A 26436-nucleotide genomic window follows, 5' to 3' on the forward strand; every position below is an offset into this window, starting at 1 on the left:
GGGTTCCTATGCGATTTACATTCCTTTAGATGTTACCTACCTCCCCCAAACGTTTGTACCAATATTTTTGAGACACCCTGTAGATTCTCTTATAGATTTGCGATGTACATATCAGAGTTAGTGAAAGTGTGGAGTCAAGATGTGACGAAAACAATGATTAAGAATTGTTTTGCAAAGGCAGGTTTTGCTAAAAAGCCAATTAACACCGACGAGAGGGATACTACAAGGCATTGAGCAATCTTGGGAAGAGTTCCAAGCGAGGTTTAATCATTGGAGAAATCGTTCTTGACAAATTTTTAGGAGTTGATAATGATGTCATAGTAGCTGAATATCCCAATGACTCCAACATTTTGGAGCGTATTTAAAGAACTAGTGACAATATCGATGATGAGTTGGATGAAAATGAGGGCAATATTAAACCTTATAACCGTGAAATGTTGGTGGCAGCATTTGAAACCTTGCGTCGAGGCCTTCAGTGTAAAGGAAATGTGCCAGAAAATATATTTGAGTGTTTAAACAAACGGCAAGATTTTTATGAATGATATACAGTAAAATCCAGTATACAACAAAAAATAACCAAATATATAATAATTTATATACTTAAAAGTGTATTAATATATTGTGTGCATCTTGTAAGTAGTCATTTCTTAATATGTATAAATTAATTGTTTTAAAATGTTAGAAAATTTATTTATTCCCACTTCTTTCACATCTTTTACTATATTTCTGAATTTACAGTATTTTTTCATTGTGGAAAAGGCTATATTTCTTTATAACGAATTTTTTCAAGCGAACGATTGACTTCGTTATATAGAGGTCTGATTGTAGCTCATTTCTGAATTATTTCTGGAAGAAGAAATATGTACAGTCGGGTCTCCATATTCACGGGATCTGTTTTCGCATTGGTGGGAGCAAAATTTATCATACTAAAAATTTGGCTGTTGCTTGCTGCATTCACCCTGAGTGATTTGTGAGGCATGCACCTTTTCAGTCCCTCTGTGAGTGTCATCTGAGTAGGACGGCTTGTCACCTTTTGCCCATGGGTTCTAAATGAAGTGCATCTAGTGACGGACAAAAGCCTAAAAGGGTCAAGAAAGTGGACTTTGAACGAGAAAGTGTGGATTCTAGATAAATATCGAGAAGGGCTCACGTATGTACCCGTAGGCTGTATGTTTGCTATCAACGAAAGTACCATACTATACATAAACTGAGATCAGAAAGGGCAGTGCAATCTGGTGGAACACTTATTGCTAAATACAGTTTATGTACGTGACAAAGTGATCTTAAAAATGTAGAACGCACTGTTCATTTGGATCGAGAACCAGCACAAGAAAAACTTGCCTGTGAACATTGGTGTGATTTCCGGTAAGGCTCTCGTTCTTTTCAACAGATTTAAGCAGCAAATCCCCTGTACCAGCAGTACCACAGAAGCCACTTTCATTGCAGGCATTCCATAAATTCAAGAGGTGTTATTCACCCCTCTTGAATTTGAAGCGAGTCTGCTTCAGAGGCTGCTTAAGCCTACCCTGCACAACCCAAGAAGCTTATCTATCAAGGCGAAGGGATATAAACCTGTCTAGATTTTCAATGCCAGTGATACGGCATTCTTCTGGAAGAAGATGCCTCAGTGCACGTATATAGCTGTTGAAGAGAAGAAGCCCCCAGGATTCAAGGCGGCATGAGATCGGGTTATGTTGCTAGTTTTCAGCAATGCAGCAGGCCATACGACAAAGCCTGGCCTAATTTTCCGCATGCAGAACCCAAGAGCTTTTAGAGAACGTAACTAGAATATACTGCCTGTCTACTGGATGTGGAATGCAAAAGCCTGGACAATGAAGGACCTCTTCCTGAACTGGTTCCACTACTGCTTCAACCCTCAAGGAATACCTGGAGGAAAAGGGGCTTCCATTTAAAGTCCTTGTGCTGGACAATGCCCCAGGACACCCAAGTGATATATAAGACTATTCAAATGAAGATGTCGAGGTGGTCTTTCTATGGACTGAATCAGGCCATGGACAGTGACGACAGTATCAATGTTATTCTGTTTTGGAAGGACTCCACCATAGCTGACAGTCTCTTCCTAATAAAACATGTGCATCAAAAACAAGTCTGTAAAGGCCTGTTGGAAGAACTTGTGGCCCGAGGTTGTGCATAACTTCAGTCCAGATAAACTATGAACCATTCCAGACAAAAAAGTGTAAGAAAACTATCGCAGAAATAAAGGAGTTGGCCAGGAGAATACGGATAATAGATTTCGAGGACTTAGAGGAGAAGGAGGATAACAGCGATTTAATTGATGGACAGGCAACAACACACTAATGGATGATGAACTTGAGGAGCTTGTTTGTTCCAACTCTAAGGATGACATTGAGGAAGAACCACTCCAAGAGAAGAAATTTGACTTGGAAAATCTAGTGCAGGCAATGTGTGATGCCAAACGCCTTGTGCACTTCTATAAATATGACAACATGATTCGTGTAGCGAAGTTCTGGGAAAGCCTCGACAGTATTTTAACATCATACACAGCCATGTTCAATGAGTTCAAACAAAAGAAGAAGCAACTTCCTATCACAACATTTCTGAAAAGGACAACTTCTACATCGATGCCTAAAACTCCTCGTACCCCTGAACCAGAAGTCTCTACCTCAGCCAACCCTGCTTCTTCTCCAGTCTCTGAGATCCCTACTACTGAGGAGTACTGAATACTGTGGTGAATACTTTGGTGCATGCCATGTTCTTAACTATGTAATAAAATTTTGATACAGTATTTTCAAAACGTTGGTCTAAAATGTTACTCATTATTGTAAAATGCAATTAAAACCTTTTAAACATATTTAAAAATTTAGGTTAATTGTAAATGGTTGCATAAGTGTTTAGGCCTACACAGAAAACACATGGGGCTATTTGAACGAGAGTACAGATTTTCCCGGAATTTCACGCTTTCGTGGGAAGTGTTGACACATAATCCCTGTGAATATGGAGACCCGACTGTATATACTTTACATATGAAAATTTGATACTTAATGGTATTTTAAATTGGAAAATGGAACAAACTAAGAAATGATTTCCTTTTTTATGTTTTAATGTTTTTTTGCAATTGTCAGTGGAATTAATGTGTTTTTTTTTTTTTTTTTGTTTGAGAATAAAAGGTATAAAACAGAACATTTGAAAAGGATCTAATTTGTTTTTATTAAAGTTTAAAAAAAAGTACATAAATAAGTACTGCAATTCATTAAGAAAGGATGAAATATTGACATTGTTTAAGCAGAATTCAAAAAAATTTTCCCAGAAGATAAAAAGGAAGTTAGGCCTCTGTCAGGTGACTGAGGCCTAAAAGGAAGTTAGGCCTCTGTCAGGTGACCTCTGTCAGGTGACACGATAATTTTTTTTGGTGCTACCAATTCTGGGAGACTTCCATAATATTATCATAATATGATAATATTATGGAAGTCTCCCTCTCTTCTCTGCTCAAATGCACACACACACACACTGTGTGTGTGTGTGTGTGTGTGTGTGTGTGTGTGTGTGTGTGTGCGTGCATGCATGAGTGTGTGTAATTACATGATGCATAATTAAATTTAAGATTACTTAGAGTAACAAGATCAGCAGATAAACATCTGCTGATCTTGTTAGGGAGTTGTCAATGTTATTTTTAATGCGATACAAGATTGTTTTTAATCTGGACAGTTTTTATTTATAGGTTTGTCATATTAAGTTTCTACTATACTTTAATTAGTTAATAAAATCAGTAGCAATGGTTATTTAAAAATAATACTAGGACTCCTGCCCTAATATTATTCTGAATATCATTAGAATTCCATAATATATAATTGGGGGTCCTAACAGTATTTCTCCCATCCCACCACCTTCTATTTTATGTTATGACAAACCAAAGTTTTTATTGACTAGAAATTGTAAATATTTGTGTTGAATTTTTGGGTAAAGGAAACATGCACGTTGAATTGAAATCATAATTTATTTTATTATTTACTTAATTTATAGCATCATCTGATGAAATCACGAGCATTCTTGACACTGCAGAGAATAACCTAGAGAAACTTAAAGCTAAACTAGAGTAAGTTATAATGGAAGTTCAGGTCATTTTATTAAATTTTTGTGAACATCTTGATATTTTATTTATATTACTAGCAAGGCATGTAATACATGCATTGTGTTGTACAGTGTCTAGGTATTCTGTACACCCACTGTTTATTTTAAATAAAGATTGAAATGTGTACATTCTCATTCTCTCTGATTTGGTCTGCCTGGATGTGTTATACAATGCTTAACTTAATTTAGGCCAAATGAAAAAGTAGAGTAGAATAGGTGAAATCTGTATTACTCTTCATTATAGTAATACAGACACAGGTGAACTATTATTATAGATGAAATCTATAGCAATATTTGGCCTGTAGAAAATAACACATTTTGATACCCAGAAAGATTTCATGATGTGTGCATCCTAGTTTTACTATCAGCAAGTATATTTGAAATATTTTTTTTTTTTTTTTTTGCTTGTACTTTCAGATTTTTTGATTTCTTTTCTCAGTTTCTACCAGAATTTTTTTTATTTTCATTTTACTGCATAATTTTAATTTAGTATACAAAAATTAATTTTTTATAAAATTAATTGTAACTCTTGAGCAAGAATAAGGATGCCATACACATTTAATTTACTTAATCCATTTAAGGCTTTAAACAGTTAAATCAGATTTTTTCAATGAAACTATGCTCCTGCTTAAATGTTTGGAATCATGTTTCATTTTTCTTAATTTTCAAAGATTTTATTAAAATAGGACCAACTTGTTTACTGATATTTTATCAAAATATTTTCTATTATGTAATAAAAATCAAAAAACTTAAATAATATTCAAGAAATATTTAAGAAATTTTCTAGAATATTCCAGAAAGTTGAAAAAGACTCAAATGTGGTAGAACACTGTAAATCATTCTAGAGTATTCCAGAAAGTGGGAGTATTGTTTTAATATCACACAAGATTATGGATGATTCTAGAGTGTTTTGCAATAATATAAAAAGAGGAGTAAGAGCTGTAACTTATTAAGTCGAACACACATCATTCAGAAAGAGTGTTTAGTATAAGTTTTGTGTATTTTGTGATAAACCCAGCAAGAAATAAGGAACTGAGTGTTTAAAAAAGAAGTGCCTTGGAGAAAATTAGGTGTTTCATTTAAAGGAATACAAACTATCATTCAACAATTCAAGGAGACTGGCAGTTTAAAGAACAATGATCACAACAACCGCATGTAACAATGGAAAAGACTATAACACTAATTTCTAAATGCATTTGATGACTTCCTGCACCTGAAATCCAAGCTGAGTTCAGTAGGAACAGGGAAACTCACATGCCTACATCCACTGTAATACGTTCTCTTAAACAAGCAGGAATTCATGGCTGTGTAGTGGTCCAAAAACTCTTCTTATTATTAAAACTAGAAAATCGAAATGGTTGGCTTGGGCTAAGAGCCATCAACGTCGGATATTTGAGGAGTAGAAAAACGAGCTGTGGATGGATGAATCTAATTTTAAATTTTTGCATCCAAGCAGAGTTTACATGAGATATTCAATTTTAATTCAATTACAGTCAAGTACAGTGGTGGTTTGATCATGATCTGGAATTTATTCTGTTTTTCTTTAGTGGGTGACATCGTTAGAATTGAAGGAATTTTAAGAAAAAAAGGCTATAAAACATTCCTGAACATAATGCAGTATCCTGTGGACTTTGACTTTGTGGAAGAAATTTTATATTAGAACAAGACAATGAACCGAAGCACATTTCTAAACTGTGCAGGTCTTTCTGGCAACTAAACAACAGGGGGGGATATTTTAAATTATGGTATCTACCCCAATTGCCTGACGTAAACCTAATAGAGCTTTTATGGGATTGTCTAGATAGTTGAGTCTGAAGTCTGCCCATCTTAACAAAATTTATGGGGAACCTTGCAGATTGTTTGGAATAATGTTAGTCAAGAAACTGTTATAAAATTAACTGCCAGAATTCCATGTCTGTGTAAGGCAGTGATAAAATCTAATGGAGGATATTTGATGAAAAATCAGCAGTTGTTAATATTATTCATTTCAATATTTATTTTGCAGTAAATTTTGTGCGCTTGATAAAAAATCTTAAAATACTCCGTGGTGTGTATTTCGTATTAAACTAATAATATTACGTAAAATATTTTTTTATATATTAAACCTTACATTGTTATAGCTAATTTCAAAAAAATTGAAAAACACTGTTCTCATCTCATACACTGTGATTCAGCTGCAGTTTTCAGAACTCAGGTCTCTCTCTTGGTAAGAGGACCCTTTTGTGATTGACAAACCAGTCTTATCTCCGTACCCATTCCAATGGACTCGCATCCTTCTCAAAATAAAGTTTTCAGACCTGTTTACAATACTCCAGATGTAGCATAACCTTTGCCTTATACAATGGGACAATCACTTTCTTGTCTCACTTGGCAAAATTCTTGTATATCATTGGCTAAACACCATGAGTTGACCTAGCATCCTACCCACATTGCTCATAAAACTTTGTCAGACTGTAGAATTACCTCATTTTCTTTCTCCGCTTCTCTGAGTGTGATACTACTGGGTGTACTGCTTCCCATATGCAGTACCTTGCATTTTTCAATGTTAAACCTGAATTGCCACTTCTGAGCCCATCTGACTAATTTTGCTGTGCTTGTTGACCTTTGAATTTATTAAAACTGTCAACCTCAACTACCTGCAGGGCAACTTGTTCCAGCAAACAACAACTCGCAGGGTAAAAGAAAACTTCCTACAATCTAATCTAAACCTCAACCCTGCAATTTGAGTAAAAATTCCATTGTCATTAATTTTACTAATCCCTCTCAGAGCGTTATAAACCTCAATCTGATTACCTCTGAGGTGCCTGGTCACCAAGCTCTGTAACTTACGTAATCTGAGTCTTTCCTCATATGGTCAACCTTTTGCTGATCTCATCATTCAAGATGCACCCTTTTGCACCCGTTCAAGAAACTCAATGTAATAGTAATGTTCTTGTTGTTTTTATATTTACTTATTAAATGTAAAAAAATTAAACTAAATGTAAATACTGATAATAAAAATTATATTTTATTTTGGAAAAATAAAACATAATATAAAATATAAAAGGTGTTATTAATGACAAGGAATTGATTCCACAAGAATGGATGGAATTGATTTCAAGAGAATCTTTGTGCCTTTAGCATTTTACCTGTTTTGACCTCTAGACAAAAAATGCTACATGCCTCTGAACTAAATAATTTATATATGTTCTGTTTAAGTAGCATGCCATCCTTGCAGCCTTATCATCAGACTGATTATGCTTTCAGCAGTCATTAAAAAATATAGAAACAAGAAAGGGTGTGATATAGAACACCAAAAGGTTCTATGCTGATTCCTTTGTTGTCTAAAGTGGAATCCATAGGGATTCAGCCTGAAACCCCAATCTACTTTGTGACATATATGAATGGCTGATGTCATATTCATGTTGCTTTTCATCAGTCTGCTAGTTGTGATTATAAAAGGAGGCTGTGATGGAACTCCAATGTCACGAGTGAGCATTAATACACAAGCAGACCTCATTGACTCTGAGGTGCCTCTGTAGCCAGGTGGGCAGGAGCAGCAGTGTGTAGCACACGCTTCTTGATTAGACTGGGGTTCGATCCCGTGACCACCAAATACGGAGGATGTGGAAAGGTCAGGGAATGACCACCGCATATCCCTGGAGCAATATGGCCTTAGTTGCTAATGCTCCTAAAAACCAAAAACAACAACAGCATTGACTTTGAGTGGATGTAATTGTTGGCATTCACTTGGCCAGGAGTATCTCTGACAAAATAGTAGAACTCAATGCTTGTTATGAAAAACTGTCACAAAGGCACTTTTGGAAGATAAGAAGAAGAACATCATCATCAGAATTTAAACAGTGGTTGACAGTGCTCCTAGTAACAGGGGTATCCAGTAATTAGTGTAGATTCTGAAATACAGTAGATAACATTGGACCAAGTGTTTTCAAAATTAAGATGGCTTTTTTATATTCTTTTTTTATGAAAGTGGTCAGAAAGAAATTGCACAAAGCTTGATGGAATGACTGGTTGTATTTCCTAACCATTCATAAGACACTCATCAGTTGTGCTGGAAGCATAGGCCATGGACTACTGAGGCAATATTGGAATGTGATGTGGTTTGAGAAGTCATGCTTTGGCTTTTTTAATAATTGGATTTGTGCATGTGTAGCAGCAGTTGAAGGTGCTGTATCTTCTAGAGTGTTTTCATCCAAATGTTTAGATTTCAGCAGTGTCACACAGTTTCACATTGGTGTGGGATATTTACTTGCATGGTTGATGAGGATGAAAATAACAGGGGTAGGGGATCTGTTATGTTCTTTCCAATCACCTGATACCAGTCCATTAGAATATATGTTGAAGTTTCTGGAGTGGTGCATAAAAACAGGTTTCCACCAATATTCTATCTTCATTCATGAAAGATAGAATATTGGTTTTCACCAATATTCCTTTAGGAAGAATGGTGCTAAATTTCTCTGGGATATAGGTCTTGTGTGAAAGGCACAGTGTTGTGGGTAGACAACTTTAAGTAATAAAACACTTAACTCCATTCAATAAACAAACAAAATTATAGTTATTGATTCCTGAGTGAAGTACAATTACTATGAAATAAATTCCAAATAGCCTGATAATTTTTCCCTAAATCCAGTGATATTTTGGAACCTCTTTGGGTTCTGTTATTAAATCTAAAGAAAGTAGAAAGAAAAGGAAGAAGGGATAATATAAGCTTTTTAAAAACAAAATTAGTGTCACACCTTAATCAAACTAATATTTTTGACATTTCTTACCTAAATTATAGAAGCTAAAATTATAATGCATTTAGGGCTTATGCCTCTAAGATATGACTTAAAAACGATGCCGCCTTTGCAAATATTTTGCTAACTTAGAATTGGCTGTGTATTAATTATGCATTTACACTTAACTTATACAGAAGCTAAAATTATAAAAGATAATAGGGTATTTTAAATAAAATAGTTGCATACCAGGGCCTTCCAGTATTAATTCAAATCTGGAGGGGGGGGGGAGCACTGTATATACATGAATGGCTAGTGTAATATTTGTGTTGCTTTCTACCAGTATACTAGCCATGAATATAAAGAAAGACTCTGATGCAAATTCAGTATAATGAGTGAGCATTGCTGCACAAGCAGTCTTAATTTACTTTGACTGGTGTAATTATTGGCACTCATTTGGCCGGAGCATCTGTGACAGAAATGCAGACTGATTACTTGTCTTGAAGAAGCCTTGAATTTATAGTTTTACAGAGGGCACATACAGAGATGATTAGCTCTACAAGTAAAAGTTAATTTTTTATATGATTATAATTATATTAATGATTAATGGAATTAATTACCATATTTTACAGTATATAAGACTTTTTTTTTTTATCCCGTAATTAGTCCTAAAATCAAGATGTGTCTTATACACTGAGTACTGAGAGCCATTTTTTAATTTTGAAGTTTTCATTAACATTATTAACAAGTATAAGGTCATTGACATTAGTCCCTTAAAGGTAGCATAAGCGGGCTCCGTATCTTCTGTACATGTTACCCTAGTGTGAAGTAGTTACGTTGCTATTTGAGTGTTTTGATTTTCTTTCTGTTAACTGTGTCAATACCGTAAATAGTAACTGTTATATTTAGGTGTTTTGCATTGTAACTTTATTTTGAAGAAAGTGGAAACCTTATTTTTTTTTTTTATTCACAGATAATGCCAGAGTTAAATAAGAACAAGTGGATTTGTGGGCTATAAGTTGCTTGTAGTAGTGGGCTATAAGTTGCTGGTAGTAGCTTACACGGAGATAAATAGCAATAGAGCTGATGCTGCATAAGCTCACACACTGGCTTTCTTGCATCACATGCCACTACTACTACTGTTTAAATTACCCATTACAGTGTTTATCATATTAACCTAACCTAACTTAATACAAAATTATTTCATTTTGGTAGCAATTTCTAAAGTACATATATAATATTATTGTTTTTATTTTCTTTCTAGTATTTCTTCAAAGAGAAATTCAGTCACTTCTAATGAGAGGATAATTGACAGAATATTTGATAGTTCTTCCAGGAAATTGCCAGATTTAAATTCGTTGAAGGTTAATGGAATCTCAGTACCTCCATTACGCCCTGTTACTAATTTTGATTCCTTTTTAAAATCACCAGTGAGACAGCCATGTATGTATATAATTTTTGTTTTTTGTAATTTAACAGAAATGTAAAAGGTATGCTGAAGTGCAATTCACTTGCTACTTGTAGTATACTCATACCAAACAGTATTAATCTTTTCAACCAACATAAATTACCATTTGGTAATATGGTAATGCATTCGTGATTCTCAGTGTATACTGTATGTTTAGCTGTGTTCTAAAAAATGTTTGGTGGAGGACATCTTTTGCTGAAAAGCAATTCAGTCAAGCTGAATCTATAATGTCTGTATTTGTCCAAGAAAGCAGCATTTAAGATTACTCCAGATGGTACCATGAAACAATTCATTTTAATCATATCAGGAAGGCAGTGGCACAATAATATCCACAAAGACATATAAACATCCCATATTCCAGTTTAATTTTAAAATGCATTCTAACTACATTTTAAAAACTTAAATAATCCTGTTGTTTACATTTGTAGGTAGTTTAAATAAGAATTTTCAGAGGTAATGCTAGGATTGTTATTATAGATGTCATTACTTAGCTGCCAAATCTCAGGATTTATGACAGAGGATTTTTGTCTTGATTGGCCCCTTTTCCAACTCTACCATTGTGCTAGAGTACAATAGACTTTTCTCCACCTTTTTTTGTAAAATCACTATTTTTCTATCTTTTTCTTTTTGACTAAAAATAGTAATTTCCTTAAAATTGTAAATTTTGATTTATAAAAACAATTCTTTGAATTTTTTCCCCCTTAATTGTGTTAATCAATATAGCTGTGATAAACACTGAAGAATGGTTTGCTGTAGTTAGCCATAAAAAAAAAAAAAAAAAAAAAAAGAGATATAGGCCATAGCTGATGCCCTCTCAATTTAGAAGCAACAAAAATTTATAAAGAAATTAAAAACTAATGGAATTAAATTTTTTTTTTTTTTTTTTCAAAGAAAATAAATTATGCATTGTCAATTCCTAACTCCCATTGCTGATAGCCTAGAAATATGATCTGAAATGCCACTTCCTCTCTAAATAAATTAATAAAGGTCACCTTCCTTGCACTTACATTTACAAAGGACCAATGTGAGATAAGTGCAGAGATAATGTGTTGAATGCCAAAATAGGTTGCCTTTACCATAAGTATTTTATATATAGAGTAAATAAATAAAGAAAAAAAAAATGTTAGTGCAAGTTTACTTGTTGTTACCATTCAGGTGATTGATGCAATCCAATGAAGTGATTACAATTTCAAGTATTTAATACACTCAAAGTAGGAGGTGTATGACTTTATGAGTAAATTTTTAAAAAATTGTGTAATTTGCAGAAGCAACATTTAATTGTGAATTCTCAAGGCCAAAACATGTTTTCATTGGCACTCGAAAGTTTAATGCTGATTTAGCACTTGTTTAGTGTGGATTCACTTAGAGCTCTGTTTTTCTGGAATGAATTATCAGGCATCACCTGTACGTAATAAGAAGTTATTTATGATGGTGTACAGAGTGTGTGTGTGTGTGTGAATACAGTTGGACCTCTCTTTAATGAACTTCCATATAGCAAAATTTTCTATGTAGTAAACGTTTTTGATTTTCCTTGGTCATTACATTTGAAAATAGTTTCCATATAACGAAGAAAATTTCAATATAACAAGCTGATTTTAAGAGACCTGGGTACACATTTTTCTCACCTGGCCTTTAGGCAATAGAGCTGACTCTATAGAAAGCATGAATTAAGAGCTAAAGGTTTAATTCTTAAGAGCATTGTACAATTTAGAGGTGCCTGTAAAACCTAAAGGAGGCAGCAAAGGAAGTAAGCAAAGCCTTAGTCATAATTATGAGACCTTCCTTGGACTAAGGGGATGTCCCCATGGACTGGAGGTGTTCAAATGTATCTCCAATTCACAAAGGGGGTTCAAAAGGTGACACAAGTAACTTGTTATTTGGTTTTTACGAGCATTAGCAATAAGGCTATATTGTTCCGGGAATATGCGGTGGTCATTCCCTGACCTTTCCGCAACCTCTGTATTTGGTGGTCGCGGGTTCGAACCCCGGTCTAATCAAGAAGCGTGTGCTACGCGCTGCTGCTCCTGTCCACCTGGTTACGGAGGCACCTCACACAAGTAACTATAGAACTGTTAGTTTAACTTGTGTTCCGGGGAAAATAATGGAGTCATGGTTAAAGACTAATTGCAGGATCATCTAGACAAGATTGCAGTAATAGTTAAGACACAGCATGGGTTTGTTAAAGGTCTTGTATTGGTCTTGTCTGACCAATTTGATTGGATACTATGATGTGGTCACAAAGGAACTGAATGTCAAAAATAATTTTGATACCGTATATTTGGATTTCAGCAAAGCTTTTGATACTATCAACTTGTACAGCTCGACTGCTGTACAAATTGGAGAAGTATGGCCTTAAGGGTAAGTTGGTACAATGGATAAAAGGATGTTTGAGTGGGAGATGACAGATAGTGATAATCAATGGACAATGCTCTTCGTGGACAAATGTTATTAGTGGAGTTCCCCATGGTTTGGCTTTTTTTTTTATGTAAACCCCAAACACGAGATGTATTATAACCTATAGTCCTTAGTACCGTGCTTGGGTTGGAAGTTGAGAAGACGAAAGAAGATATTAGTTGACATTGGACTTGAACTTCTGTAGACTGTAATTTTCAGGAAATGTGTATGAAGGAAGGTTGTTCCAGAAAACTTCAGTTGAATGAATAAATGAGGAAGATGAAAAGTTGGTTCTGTGAGTTTGAAGTTGGATAGTAAATAGATGTTGGCTGGTGGTGGCACGTGATCGGACTGTTTTGAAAGAGAGAGCGGAAATTATAAAGCCAATTCAGAAGAATTGGCTTTATAATTGGAAGTATCTGTAGAAGATACTTCCAGTTATAAAGATAGAAGATGGAAGACTGTAGAAGATGGAAGTATCTGTAGAAGAGGCATACACCAGAAACAGTAAGTCTATGAGAAAGCGAGTGGAGAGACTCTGCTAGAGATGAATCATTAATTAACCTAACTGCCCTTTTCTGAATGGAATCAAGAAGCCTGAGAGAGAGGTTTTGGGGGCACCACGCCAGATGTGGGAACAATATTCCATGGCAGGGCGGATTTGCGATTTATACAAGGTGAGCAACTGTTTGGAAGGAAAGTAATGCTGAGATCGAAAGAGAAAACCAAGTTTTTTAGATGCAGAGGAAGCAATATTTGTAATGTGCTTGTGCAAGAGAGATTAGAAGTCAGGGTAATCCCCAGAAGAGATATATCATTTTGCCTAGAAATCGGAGTGGCACTAAAGATAAGCATAGGAGCAGAAGAATCCTTTTTGTGAGATATAAGACTAGACTGAGTTTTAGAAGGGTTGAAGTCAACTAAGTTGTCTTTGCCCCACTGGAGAATTACCTGAAGATCGGCATTTAAGGGATTTGTAGCAGATTTTCGAGAAGTTGAAGTTGATTGAACAGGGCAAGGTTTCTCAAAATGGAAAGTAGAATGCAATGTGCTATCATCATCAAAACTATGGATAGGATTTCCAGTCAATGGAAGAAGGTCATTAATATACAAGGGAAAAAGAGTGGGGAAAAGAAACTTGGGGGACACCGGCATTAGTGGAGAAGTTAGAAGACAGAGAGCCATCTACCATCACCCTCAGTGAGCGATCAGAGAGAAAACTAGATAACCAATTATTAAAAACAGTTGGCAAACCATAAGATGGAAGCTTGTTTAGAACACCTTTATGCCAAACACAATCGAAAGCCTTTGAGATGTCAAGAGCATCTACTTGTGTTTCACCGAACCTTTCCATTGAATTAGTCCATAAATGGGTAACATAAGCTAGAATATCTCCAGTGGATCGACACTGACAAAATCAGTACTGGCGATCGTTGATCAGACGGAAGGTTTCTAGGTAGTTTAAGAGTTGGCGGTTAATTAATTTCTCCATTACTTTAGAAAGAGTAGAAGTAGTTGCAATGGGACGATAATTGGATGGGAGGGATTTGTCACCCTTTATAGGAACTGGCTGGATATGAGCAAATTTCCAAGCAGAAGGAAAAACACCTTTGGAATAAGAAAGTGAAAAAAGGCAGCAAAGAACAGGAGTAAGTTCAGGAGCACAGGTTTTGAGAACAAGTGGAGAAATACCATCGGGCCCTGGAGCTTTCTTAGCATCAAGATTTGTCAAAATCCTTCTGACATCCTTTTGACAGAAGACCACAGGAGGCATACAATGGAGCGTGTTGGGAATGGTGGGAGGTGTTTTACCAAGATTATTAATATATGAGTTGGAAGAAAAATGGGATGCTAGCAGATCAGCAGATCCTTGGCTGAAGTGACAACAGAACCATCTGGTTTAGATAGAGGTGGGAGCAGAGGTGGGCAAAAGTTGTGGCCAATAGCTTTGGCAAGAGACCAGAAAGCTCGGCTACCATTAGGGCAAGAAGCAAGTTTTCTACTCTTAGTTTGGACTGATTAATAACTGCTTTACAATTGTTGTGAGCTTTGGTGTAGGCAGAAAATTTAACTGAAGAATTAGAAACAAGCCAATTACAATATGCAACATTCTTCTCTTGAACAACCTTAGCACATTTATTGGAAAACCAAGGTTTAGATAAAGGACGAGATTTTAAAGTGGAGTGTGGGATAAAGGATTCCATTCCTGCAAGAATAATTTCACTGACACGATCTGAGCAAATTTCGACATCAGAAGTTTTGAAACAGTAATCCGACCAAGGAAAAGAAGAAAAGAAGTCTAGCAGGTCATCTCATTTTGCATTCTTGTAATGCCAAACAACACGAGGTTGGGAATAGCCATGAGATAAAGGTTCCATAGGAGAAGAGACAATCACCAAGTTGTGATCTGAAATGCCTAAAGGACCTCTCACTTCGACTGTGTACTTAGAAGGGTTGTTTGTGAGAAAAAGATCAAACGTATTGGCTGTATGATTAGGATTGTCCGGTATTCTTGTACGTCAATGAACAATCTGTGCAAGTTCATTAGTAATTGCAAAAGCCTCAGCATCTCGACCTGCTGGGTCGGTGTGACTAGAAAACGGAAGCCAGCTGGAGTTGTGAACATTAAAATCACCAAGGAAAATTACTTCATTGTTAGGAAAGTTGGACTGGAGAAAGTCAAGTTGCAAAGAGAGGAAGTCAAAGAGCTCCAAGTGATTAGTGGAGTTGGAAGAACATTAGAGATGCTGGGCCCATTGTTGTTTTGTGTATTCATCAATGATATTGACAAACGTATATCAGGTTTAATGTCATAGTTTGCAGATGATACAAAGTTGGCAGGGTTGTTAACGACAGTAAAGATATTATGCTATATTAAACTGGATCTAGATAAGTTGTGAAAATTGGCTGAAAAGTGGCAACTGAAGTTTAACATTGACAAATGCAAAGTACTGCATATGGGTAGCAATAACCCAAGAGAAACATACCAACTGTGTGGTACTACACTTAGGGAAGTGGAAAGTGAAAAAGACCTGGGGGGTAATTTTGCAGTCAAATATGAAGTTTGCTGAGCAGTGGAGATGGGCTGCCAGGGCAGGTCATGGAGTCTTGTCAATGATATATAGGAATTTTGCTAGCAGGAACAGGGAAGTGATTATCACATTGTACAAGGCATTGTTGAGGCCACACCTAGAGTACTGTGTACAAATCTGGAGGTCTCATTTTAGGAATGATGTAGAGTTGCTAGAATGAGTACAAAGAAGGGCAACGAGATTGGTGATGGGAACAAAGGGGTGCTTCTACCAAGAAAGGCTTAAGTTATGCAAATTGCAGCGCCTGGAGAGTAGGCACCTGCGGGGTGCTGCGAGGTGATCTTATTGAGGTGTATAAGGCCTTGAATGGGTTGAGCAAGCAGGATGCGGATGGGTTTCTTCCTTCAGCTCAGAGTAAGAACCTGAGGGCGCATAGATTCAAATTGAGGAAAGACAGTTGTCGAATAGATGTGCGGAAATTTGCCTTTAGCCAGCGGGTGGTTAATTAGGGGAACAGACTTCCATCTTTTGTTGTGGAAGTTGATAGCCTAAATAAATTTAAGGCTGAGCTGGACAGGCATTTGGAATGAATGGAGAGGTGAAATGGGAGGTTTTTTTTTTTTTTTTTTTGCTGATGCTGCATAAGCTTGCTTTCTTGCATCGTATGCCTCTGCTAATACTAATGCCATACAAACACCTTTACTGTACCGAGAAGTTGCACTGATCAACTGCTATCTATGTGTCCACTGCCATTGACAAAAGTTAAGGCATATTTCCGACACAGACATTAGCTTTGGTCAACCGGTTTTCTATTGTAAGCACCTTATTAGAGAATTAGGAGAGAGTGGTTTCCTTTATCCCAAAAATTCATCTGTTTCACAGAAATGAGTCATTCACACTTTCACTAAATTTCACCTGTCTCTGTGTGGTAGGTATAAGTGGTCCCTAAATCAGTTTTGTTTTAGCTGCTGTGGAAGTAACCTTACAATGTCTAAGAGGAAATCCTTGAGTGTAGTGAAAAAAAGTGGTAGCACTTAACTGTGTAGATCAGGTCATTAAAAAAAAAAAAAATCACTTTAAAATTTGGTATTCCTGCCAGTAGTGCCAACTATTCTGAAAAACAGTGTTTAGATTGTCAAACTGTTTGAGGAAACGTGACCCAGTCGGAAGTGTGTGAAATTATGCCTTTTGGGAAGATGTAGATGAAGCCATTTTTAAGTGGGTGAAGTTCATTCGAGACCAAAATGTGCTAAAATCAGGGCCATTAATAAAATAAAAGGCTATGGAATATGCATCTTTTCTGACTCATGAAACATTCCAAGCCAGTTCTGGTTGGCTCGAGAAATTTAAAAAGCGCTATGACTTATTCGAGAAAATTATTTCTCTTGAAAGTGTGGTTGTAATCGAATAAGACAGTACCCATTGGAAAGAAACAGTTTCGAAAAAATTATGGAGGACTATGAGCCCTAAGACATTCAACGTTTAAGAAACAGGTCTATTTTTAAAATGTATACCGATCAAGCCACTGACTTTTAAAGGTGATAAATGTGTAGGTGGTAAAAATAGTAAGGAGAGAATTACAGCTTTGGTTGGTTGGTGCAAATATAGCTGGTAATAAAAAACTGAAGCTTTTGATAAAAGGCAAAAGTAAACAACCATGATGTTTCAAAGGAGTAAAGTCATTAGAGTTGGACTACAACTACAACAAAAAACTTGAATGACAAGCGAAATTTTTGAGCAGTGGATTTTAAATTTTGGTAGAAATATGACAAAAGAAAATAGAAACATTGCTTTGATTGTTGACAACTGCCCATCTTCACTTGGTAATTTTGAAACTTACTAGTGTGAATCTTGTTTTCTTCCCACCGAATACCTCGTTTAAACCACAGCCAATGGAAACCAAGGCATTATCAAGAATTTGAAAATGCACTACCGAAGGTGCATACAGTAGTATCCTGACTTACGCGAAGTCGGAGTTACGTGGTTCTTGATTTTTTTCGTTTGGCAACACTGCTGCCCACTATCTTCAAGGTCGTTTTTCATATGCTATTGATATACGGTGCGACGGCGGAGAGTGAGAGCAAAAGATGAACAAAATTCAACTTTGCTGCTGCATGAGCTGCACACATACTGTATACAAGAATTTGTATTCCAACTGTCATATAAATATGACAGTTAGAATACAAATTTTCGAATTCGTGCTCAACTTTTATGGGAAATTACAGTTTTCACGAGAGAAATGGATCACATCCATTATTTAGCGAGGGGAAAGCCAGTGGTGTATTCAACTCTAGCAGTAAGCTAGAGAATCTTGTAATAACTGAGAGTAAAGTGGAGGAGAAATTGTTGAAGATAAACACAAGAAAGGCACCCGGGGTGGATGGGATCTATCCAGTTATATTAAAGGAGGCAGCAGGAGAAGTAAGCAAACCCTTAGCCATAATTATGAGAGCTTCCTTGGACTCAGGGGAGGTACCCACAGACTGGAGATGTGAAAATGTGACCCCAATTCACAAAGGAGGATCAAAGGCTGACACAAGTAATTATAGACCTGTGAGTTAAACTTATGTTCCAGGAAAATTAATGGAGGCACTAGTTAAAGAAGCACTGCAGGATCATTTAGACAAGACTTCAGTTATAGCTCGGACACAGCATGGTTTTGTTAAGGGGAAGTTTTGCCTGACCAGTTTGATTGGATACTATGATGCAGTCACAAAGGAACTGGAGGCAAGGAATAACTTTGATATTATATACTTGGATCTTAGAAAAGCTTTTGATACTGCTGCACAAATTGGAGCAGTGTGACATTGGAGGCAAATTGCTGCTGTGGATAAAGGGGTGTCTGAGGGGGAGAAGACAGAGAGTGGTAATCAATGGACACTGCTCGTCGTGGACTAATGTTATTAGTGGAGTCCCTCAGGGCTCAGTATTGGGTCCATTATTGTTTTCTGTATTCATAAATGATATTGATGATGGTATATCAAGCTTAATGTCGAAGTTTGCAGACGATACAAAGGTAGGCAGGGTTGTCAAGGACACTACTGACACTATGGTGCTGCAACAGGATCTGAAAGGTTGAGCAGATGGGCTGAAAGGTGGCAAATGAAGTTTAACATTGACAAATGTAAAGTACTACATATGGGAAACAGCAACCCCAGAGCAACGTATCAACTCTGTGGTACTACACTGACAGTGGTAGAGAATGAAAGGGACCTGGGGGTGGTTGTGCAGGCAGATATGAAGTATTCTGAGCAGTGCAGACGAGCTGCAAGAGTAGCCCATGGTGTATTGTCAATGATATATAGGAATTTTTCTAGCAGGGATAAAGAAGTGATTATTCCCTTGTATAAGGCAATGGTCAGGCCACACCTAGAGTACTGTATACAGGTCTGGAGGCCTCATTTCAAGAAGGATGTAGAGCTGCTGGAACGAGTACAGAGAAGGGCAACAAGATTAGTGAATGGAACAAAGGGGTGCTCTTACGAAGAAAGGCTTAAGTTTTGCAAATTACAGTGTCTGGAGACTAGGCACCAGCGAGGTGATCTGATAGAGGTGTGTAAAGCCTTGAATGGTTTGAGCATGCTCAATGCTGATGGGATTCTTCCTCTCACTTAGAATAATCACCTGAGAGGGCATAAATTCAAATTGAGGAAAGACAGATATAGGATAGACGTGCGGAAATTTGCCTTTAGCCAGCGGGTGGTTGGTTGGTGGAACAGACTTCTATCCCTTGTCGTGGAAGTTGATAGCCTAAATAAGTTTAAGGCTCAGCTGGACAGGTATTTTGAACGGTTGTTATTGTTGTTATTTGGAGCATTAGCAACTAAGGCCATATTGCTCGGGGAATATGCGGTTGTCATTCCCTGACCTTTCCGCATCCTCCGTATTTGGTGGATGACGGGCTCGAACCCCGGTCTAATCAAGAAGCGTGTGCTAGCACTGCTGCTCCTTCCCACCTGGCTACGGAGGCGCCATTTTGAACGAACAGAGGGGTGAAGTGGAAGTGGTTTTTTTTTTTTTTTTTTTTTTTTGGTTGATGCTGCATAAGCTTGCTTTCTTGCATCAAATGCCTCTACTAATGCTAATGCATCGGTTGAGCCGTATATCGGTAGCATATGAAAAATGACCCTCTGTGTTTCTCTTGCTGTGATACGCATTGGACGTGTTTCCTGCGAACTCTATGTGCACAATTACGATTCTACGATCCACGAAAGTTAAGATTGTTTTCTTATACGTTTTCTAAACCCTTAAAAAAATTGTCGTTCAAATAAAGTAAATCTGATTCTCTTGCACCTAGTAAGGAAAAGAAAACAATATCTTTGGAATGTAAACTTAACATTATCAAGGATTTTGATAGCAGAATGAAAATTTGTGAATTGGCGAAGAAGTTTGAGTTACCGGAATCCACAGTAAGAACAATAATGAAAGATAAAGAATTCACGAAGCGGTGAAAAATACTCAGTCCTTGAACTCAATCATAATTCGTAAATGTCATGATATTATTGCTGAGATGGAAAAAATGCTGAAATTATGGTGTGATAATCATGTAAAAGTGAAGAATTGTCCAGTCGATCAGAACACTGTGCTATCAAGCTAAGCTGATTTTTGAGAGGTTGAAAGAAGAAGCTGGGGAGGTGGGCAAAGATAAACTTTGTAGCTAGTAACGGTTGGTTCAACTGATTTAAAACTCTCTGTAACTGGCACAGCATTGCGGAGAGTGGAGAGGCGGCAAGTGCCGATAAAGAAGCTGCGTCTTCTTTTCCCGAGACACTCAAGGCTATGATAGAAGGTGACTATAGCAGTGAAACCGTATTTAATGTGGATGAGACTGGCCTGTTCTGGAAGAAGATGCCTAAAAGAACTTTTATCGTGTGTGAAGAAAAACACTTTCTAGGCTTTTAAGGTTTCCAAAGACCGATTGACAGTGATGGTTGGCGGGAATGCAGCTGGTGACTGCAAGTTAAAACCTCTCTTAATTTATTGCTCCGAAAACCCAAGAGTTTTAAAAAATATATCTAAAATTAGCTTACCAGTGATTTGGAAGTCAAATCATAAAGCTTGGGTGACAGCTTCCGTTTTTGAGGACTGGTTTGGTCACCACTTCATACCCGAAGTCGAACGTTATTGCAAGTCTAAACAGATTCCATTTAAAGTGATGCTTCATTATTGACAATGCACCCGGTCACCCTCCTGCCACCCTAATTAATTTCGACCCACGTGTGAAAGTTGTGTTTTTGCCTCCAAACACAACCAGCTTGCTTCAACCGATGGACCAGGAGTCATCAAAACATTCAAGGCTTACTACATGAGGCGTTTGTTGCACGTATTAATGAAGCTATGAGACAAAATAGCGAGACATCTGTTAAAGACTTTTGGAAACAATTCAATGTTTTAGATGCATAAGAATCTTGGGATGAAATTCACAAAAAAAACATTGAATTGTGTCTGGAAGAAACTTTGTCCATTTTTTTTCAAAAATTAGATGAAAACAATGCCAGAAACTAATCATGCCGCTCATGTGATAGAAGAAGTTGTTAATCTTGCCAGGCAATTAGATTTGGAAGTCAATGGTGATGATGTCAACAAGCTGTTGGATTCACATAGTCAGGAGCCGACAATGAACGAGCTTATAGAGATGCGTGAGCAAAACTCACTGAAGTATCCGACCCTTCAGACCCAGTTCTACCAGAAAAGCACATGACAATTACAAGCTTGACAGAAGGTCTCAGCTCAGTTGAAAAGGGCTTAAAAATTTTAGAAAACAGACTCCAATGAAGAACGCATTATAGCTACAAAGCAAGGAATAAAAAAAATTATTAGCTTGCTATGAAGAAATTCTGCACGAAAAAAAAAAAAAGGCGCTGTGTTGTCAGACGAATTTGTTAGATTTTATGAAGCCATCGACATCGAAATAACTCTTTTACGCAAGTAATTTATTTTTTTTAATACATATTTTGTATTAATATGTATAAAGAACTGCAATTTTATTAAATATTTTTCTTTTAAACTAGTTTTTGTTAGTCCTTGGTCCCAATTAAACAAAATTTATATGCAAAGTTGTACCCCGACTTACGCGAATTCGACTTAAGTGATTTTCGTCGGACCCACCTATCGCGTAACTTCGGGGTATTACTGTACTGAAAAAAATTCTACTGAGAGTAGAATCTAACCAACATGTAGATTCTGTTATAGATTTGCAATGTGCATATCAGAGTTAGCGAAAGTGTGGAGTCAAGGTTTGACGGAAACAAAGATTAAGAATTGTTTTGCTAAAATGCCAATTAACAGCGATGAGAGGGATACTACAAGGCATTGAGCAATCTTGGGAAGAGTTCCAAGCGAAGTTTGATCAGTTGAGAAATTGTTCTTGACGAATTTTTATGAGTTGATAATGATGTCATAGTAGCTGAATCCGATTGATTCCAACATTTTGGAACATATTTAAAGAACTAGTGACAGTATCGACGATGACTTGGATGAAAATGAAGGCAATATTAAACCTTATAAACATGAAATGTTGGCATGATTTGAAACGTTGCATCGAGGCCTTCAATGTGAAGAAAATGTGACAGAAAATATATTTGAGTGTGTAAACAAATGCAGATTTTTATGAATGATGTACAGTAAAATCCAGTGTACAACAAAAAATAACCAAATATGTAATAATTTATACACTTAAGTGTATTAATGTATTGTGTGCATCTTGTAAGTAGTCATTTCTTAATATGTATGTATTAATAAATTAATTGTTTTAAAACGTTAGAAAATTTATTCATTCCCACTTGTTTCCCATCTTTTACTATATTTCTGAATTTACAGTATTTTTTCATTGTTGAAAAGGCCATATTTCTTTGTAACGAAATTTCTGTTTAACAAATTTTTTCAAGCTAGTGGTTGATTTCCTTATATAGAGATTTGACTGTATTAATGGTTCAGTTTGTATACTTCATAGATGATGTGTATTTCATATTTGACTCAGAACTATAGCTAATCATCATTCCAGTTGCATGTTCTCCTTAGTTTTAGTATCCAACATTATTTGTTTGTTTTCCTTGCTGCTACAATAATTAGTGTCTTTGCCATGTATTTAACATGGCATTAATAAATTTCATTAATGACTCTGTTATTATTATTATTACCCTAATATTATATTTATTATGTTTATACAGTAATACTCCAGGTATGTATAGTTTAATTTGCATTGTTTATAATAGTATTTTTTTTTTGGTAATTGTTCGCGCATAGGCTTCTGTGGCCATAATGCACCTCCCTAGGTTTTTGCAGTACATTGGGGGGGGAGAGAGAGAGAGAGAGAGAGAGAGAGTGAGAGTGTGTGTACACTAAGCGTGGAGGTTTTCTCCACAAAGTATTGATGAACAATGAAAAATAGTCTCCAAAAGAGGGGGGGGGGTTGCTTGTAATTCTTTCCCAATTATAATGTTCTTTGGTGCCTGTCCCTTCAAAAAGTGCTGTTACAGGAGTGTGTGTGCACGTGTGTGTTTTTAAATAAGGTAATTGTTTTTTAACTGTCTCATGCTGTATCTTATAAGTAGATATATTTCTTTTATTTGAAGATTAATATAATTTCAGTGTTTTCTTTTTTTTATTTGTTCACTTTACATTTGCTTATTTTTATATAGTTACCCCAAGACCTGATCATACTTATCAAATACCACCATTAAAGAAGCATCAGCCATTAAAGGAAAATAAAATTTCAAATAATGTTGTAAGTATTTCAATTACAGATCATATGTTCTTTGAAGAGAAAGCAAACAAATCTTTAAAACTATCACTACTTGCCTGTATTAGTATAAGTCGTGGTACAAGGAAGCCCTGGGCTTTTGCTCCCAAAAGAAAAAAAAAAAGAAACCCACCTATTTGACTTCCTCCTTACATAGGTATCTACCCAGCTGAGCTTTGAATTTTAGCTTCAACTATCCTGGAGGCAGCATATTCCAATAATTAACAACTCACTGGCAAAAAGAAAATTTGTTGCAATCCATTCTGAATCCTGCCACTGTAATTTGTATTTTTGGTCCTAGTTCGGAAAAATTTATAACAGTGGAAATTTCACTCTTGTTTACTTTACTTTCACCTCTCAGAGCCTTATACACCTCAATAAAATCTCCTATAAGGTGTCTTCTAAGCTGTACAGCTCATATTCAAAGTCTTTCTTCATATTAACACCCTTTTCTGATCTCATCAGGTGCATTGCCCATCTTTGGTCCCTTTCAAGAAGCTCTGTGTATTTTTTAGTTACGGTCTCCATACCTGGACACGGTATTCCTTTGTGTGGTCTCACAATTGCCTTATACAGGGATATTATTACCTCCCTATCTCTACAACCAAACATTTGATAAATCATTTTTCCGAGCACAAGTTCTCTGGCACCTACACTGCTCAGAGAACTTGACCATATCATAACTCCCTATGGTCTTAGATGCCAATGCACCATAAAACAAACCAACTACAACAACATCGTAACTCCCAAATCTCCTTCTTCCACTACTGTTTTTAGTTCAATCCCGCCAAGTGCATAAGTTATTTTGGGGTTCCTATTCTCCAAATGTAAAACCTTTCATTTTATTGAATTAAAAGATATTTGCCACTTTTCTGACCATCTCTGAGGGCTAGCTGAGTCATGCTGAAGCAGCTGTGCACAGCACTGAACATTAATTTCTCTCTCACTCTTGATATCATCTGCATATTTTGGCATAATGCCCTCTGTTCTTCCATTGAAGTCATTTAAGAAAATTAGAAATGAGGGTGGTCGAGCACTGATCCTTGAGGATCCCCACTTTTTACATTAGCTCAATCTGAAGAATAACTGTTAATCACAATCCTCTGCTTCATTCCCTGAAGCCATTTTGGCATTCTCCAATTATAATAATGTAGATTTATTTCTTCTCAAATTCACTATATTTAACTCAGATTATGTGATTTGCATAAATTATATTTGTATAATAATTATCCCCATTGCATGAGGATAATTATATTACAAATTATTAGCTATTTCATTAACTGCTTACTTGTTCCATTTAATTTCCTCAGTGATATAAGCAGAGAAATGACTAGTTAAATATTTAATTAAATGTTGAAGAAAGTAAGATCTATCAGGATTTAGAAATAATAAGATATATCAGATAAGAAAATAATATTTCTATAATATTTCTTAATATCTTATATTAAGAAAATACCTTGCATCCACCATGGAAATCCACAGCAGAATTGGACAGGCGGCCACTGCGTTCGCCTCCTCGCTCAAATGGTGTCTGTGGAAGAGGACCAACATTTCCACAAAGATTAAAATCCGACTCTTCCGGACTTTGATCCTGCCCATTCTTCTTTACGGATCGGAAACATGGATTTGTCTCAAGTTAGATTTGAACAAACTTGAGGTATTCCAAATGCGATGCCTGCGGCAGATCTTGGGCATCTCTCTTCGCGACCGCATCACTAATGATACCATCCGCGCCAGATGCCAACAGCAACCAACCATTGCCGACCAAATCCAGAAGCGAAGGCTCAGATGGTTTGGCCACGTATGTAGAATGGGCATGAACAGAATACCATCCACACTCCTTTGGAGACAACGACCCACCCAATGGAGCATCCAACGGACCGCGCCTAGGAAAACGTGGGCCAAGCAAGTGGAAGATAACTTGAAGAGCCGACGTCTCGACCTCAACCAGGCCATGACTGAAGCCACGGATCGTAAGGTATGGAAGAACATCACAGAGCAAGTCCGAAACCCTGCGGCACCTACAGCAGCATACTGGTTGCGTGGCCAACCGCCTCCCCCAGCTGCCAACTAAGGACCAAAGAAGAAGAAGAATATCTTATATATTTTATTTAATATATTATTTTTATTTGATCCAAAATCAAATCTTTTGATTTAAAAATTAAATTCAAAATGAGGACACAGATCCTTTACAAGAGAAAATCACAATAAGTTAGCATCTGTCCGATTTTATGAATATTGGTTTATCTCCCTTTATACCTCCAATTATTTATTTGCCATGCATGGATTTAGGGTCAAAGCTTGCTTTCATTTCTTTGTCCTGTTACAAGGTTCATCTGTCTTTTGGCAGGTCTTTCAATGCTATTTCAGTCTATTCTAATTATACCTTACCTGGATGCAATTACTCTTGAAAAACTTAAAATCTCAGATAAGAGAATTCCTGATTTTAAAATTCTAAAATAGCTATAATATTTCTTAATATTCTATATATTTTATTTAATATTTTGTTTTTATTTGATCCAAAATCAAAGCTTTTGATTTAAAAAATTAATTTTAAAATGAGGACACAAATCCTCTACAAGAGAAAATCACAATAAGTTAGCATTTGTCCAATTTTATGAATATTAGTGGATCTCGATTACACAAGTTGTCTGTCCAACATGTCAGAAATATAAATAGAGACCACCTGCACCTGCTATTTTATGAGGGTTTGAAAAGTTTGTTTCACAACCAGTAAGTTGTGAAACATTTTTTTTTTTTTTTTTTGTTAAGTAAGATTTGATGTTCTTCTTGAGTTTTTTGCTGGTTTTTTCTACTATCTGTCAAAGGGTTGGTTATGCAATTTATATATCCCAAAATTAAATTGGCTCTCAGGCTGATTATTATTATTATTTTTTGATAATGTCATTTTTTTAAAATTTGTGCAGTACCAAAGCAATGTTTAGTTGAGGCAGAGTTATTCTGCTACAAGCATTA

At 36.3% G+C, this 26436-nt stretch overlaps 1 protein-coding gene across 1 annotated transcript in view; it reads left to right on the forward strand.

The window, feature by feature from the left end:
- egg (SET domain bifurcated histone lysine methyltransferase eggless) overlaps positions 1-26436 on the forward strand; it is a 536019-nt gene that overhangs the window by 138543 nt on the left and 371040 nt on the right. The window contains exons 4-6 of the mRNA XM_090386075.1: positions 4003-4075; positions 10090-10268; positions 23360-23442. Of these exons, the coding sequence (XP_090242201.1) occupies positions 4003-4075; positions 10090-10268; positions 23360-23442 (335 nt within the window). The remainder of the gene's footprint in view (positions 1-4002; positions 4076-10089; positions 10269-23359; positions 23443-26436) is intronic.

The sequence above is a fragment of the Mastigoproctus giganteus genome, chromosome 12 (assembly GCF_048544385.1).
Source record: "Mastigoproctus giganteus isolate SK-2022 chromosome 12, ASM4854438v1, whole genome shotgun sequence".
In the NCBI taxonomy this organism is placed as follows: domain Eukaryota; kingdom Metazoa; phylum Arthropoda; class Arachnida; order Uropygi; family Thelyphonidae; genus Mastigoproctus; species Mastigoproctus giganteus.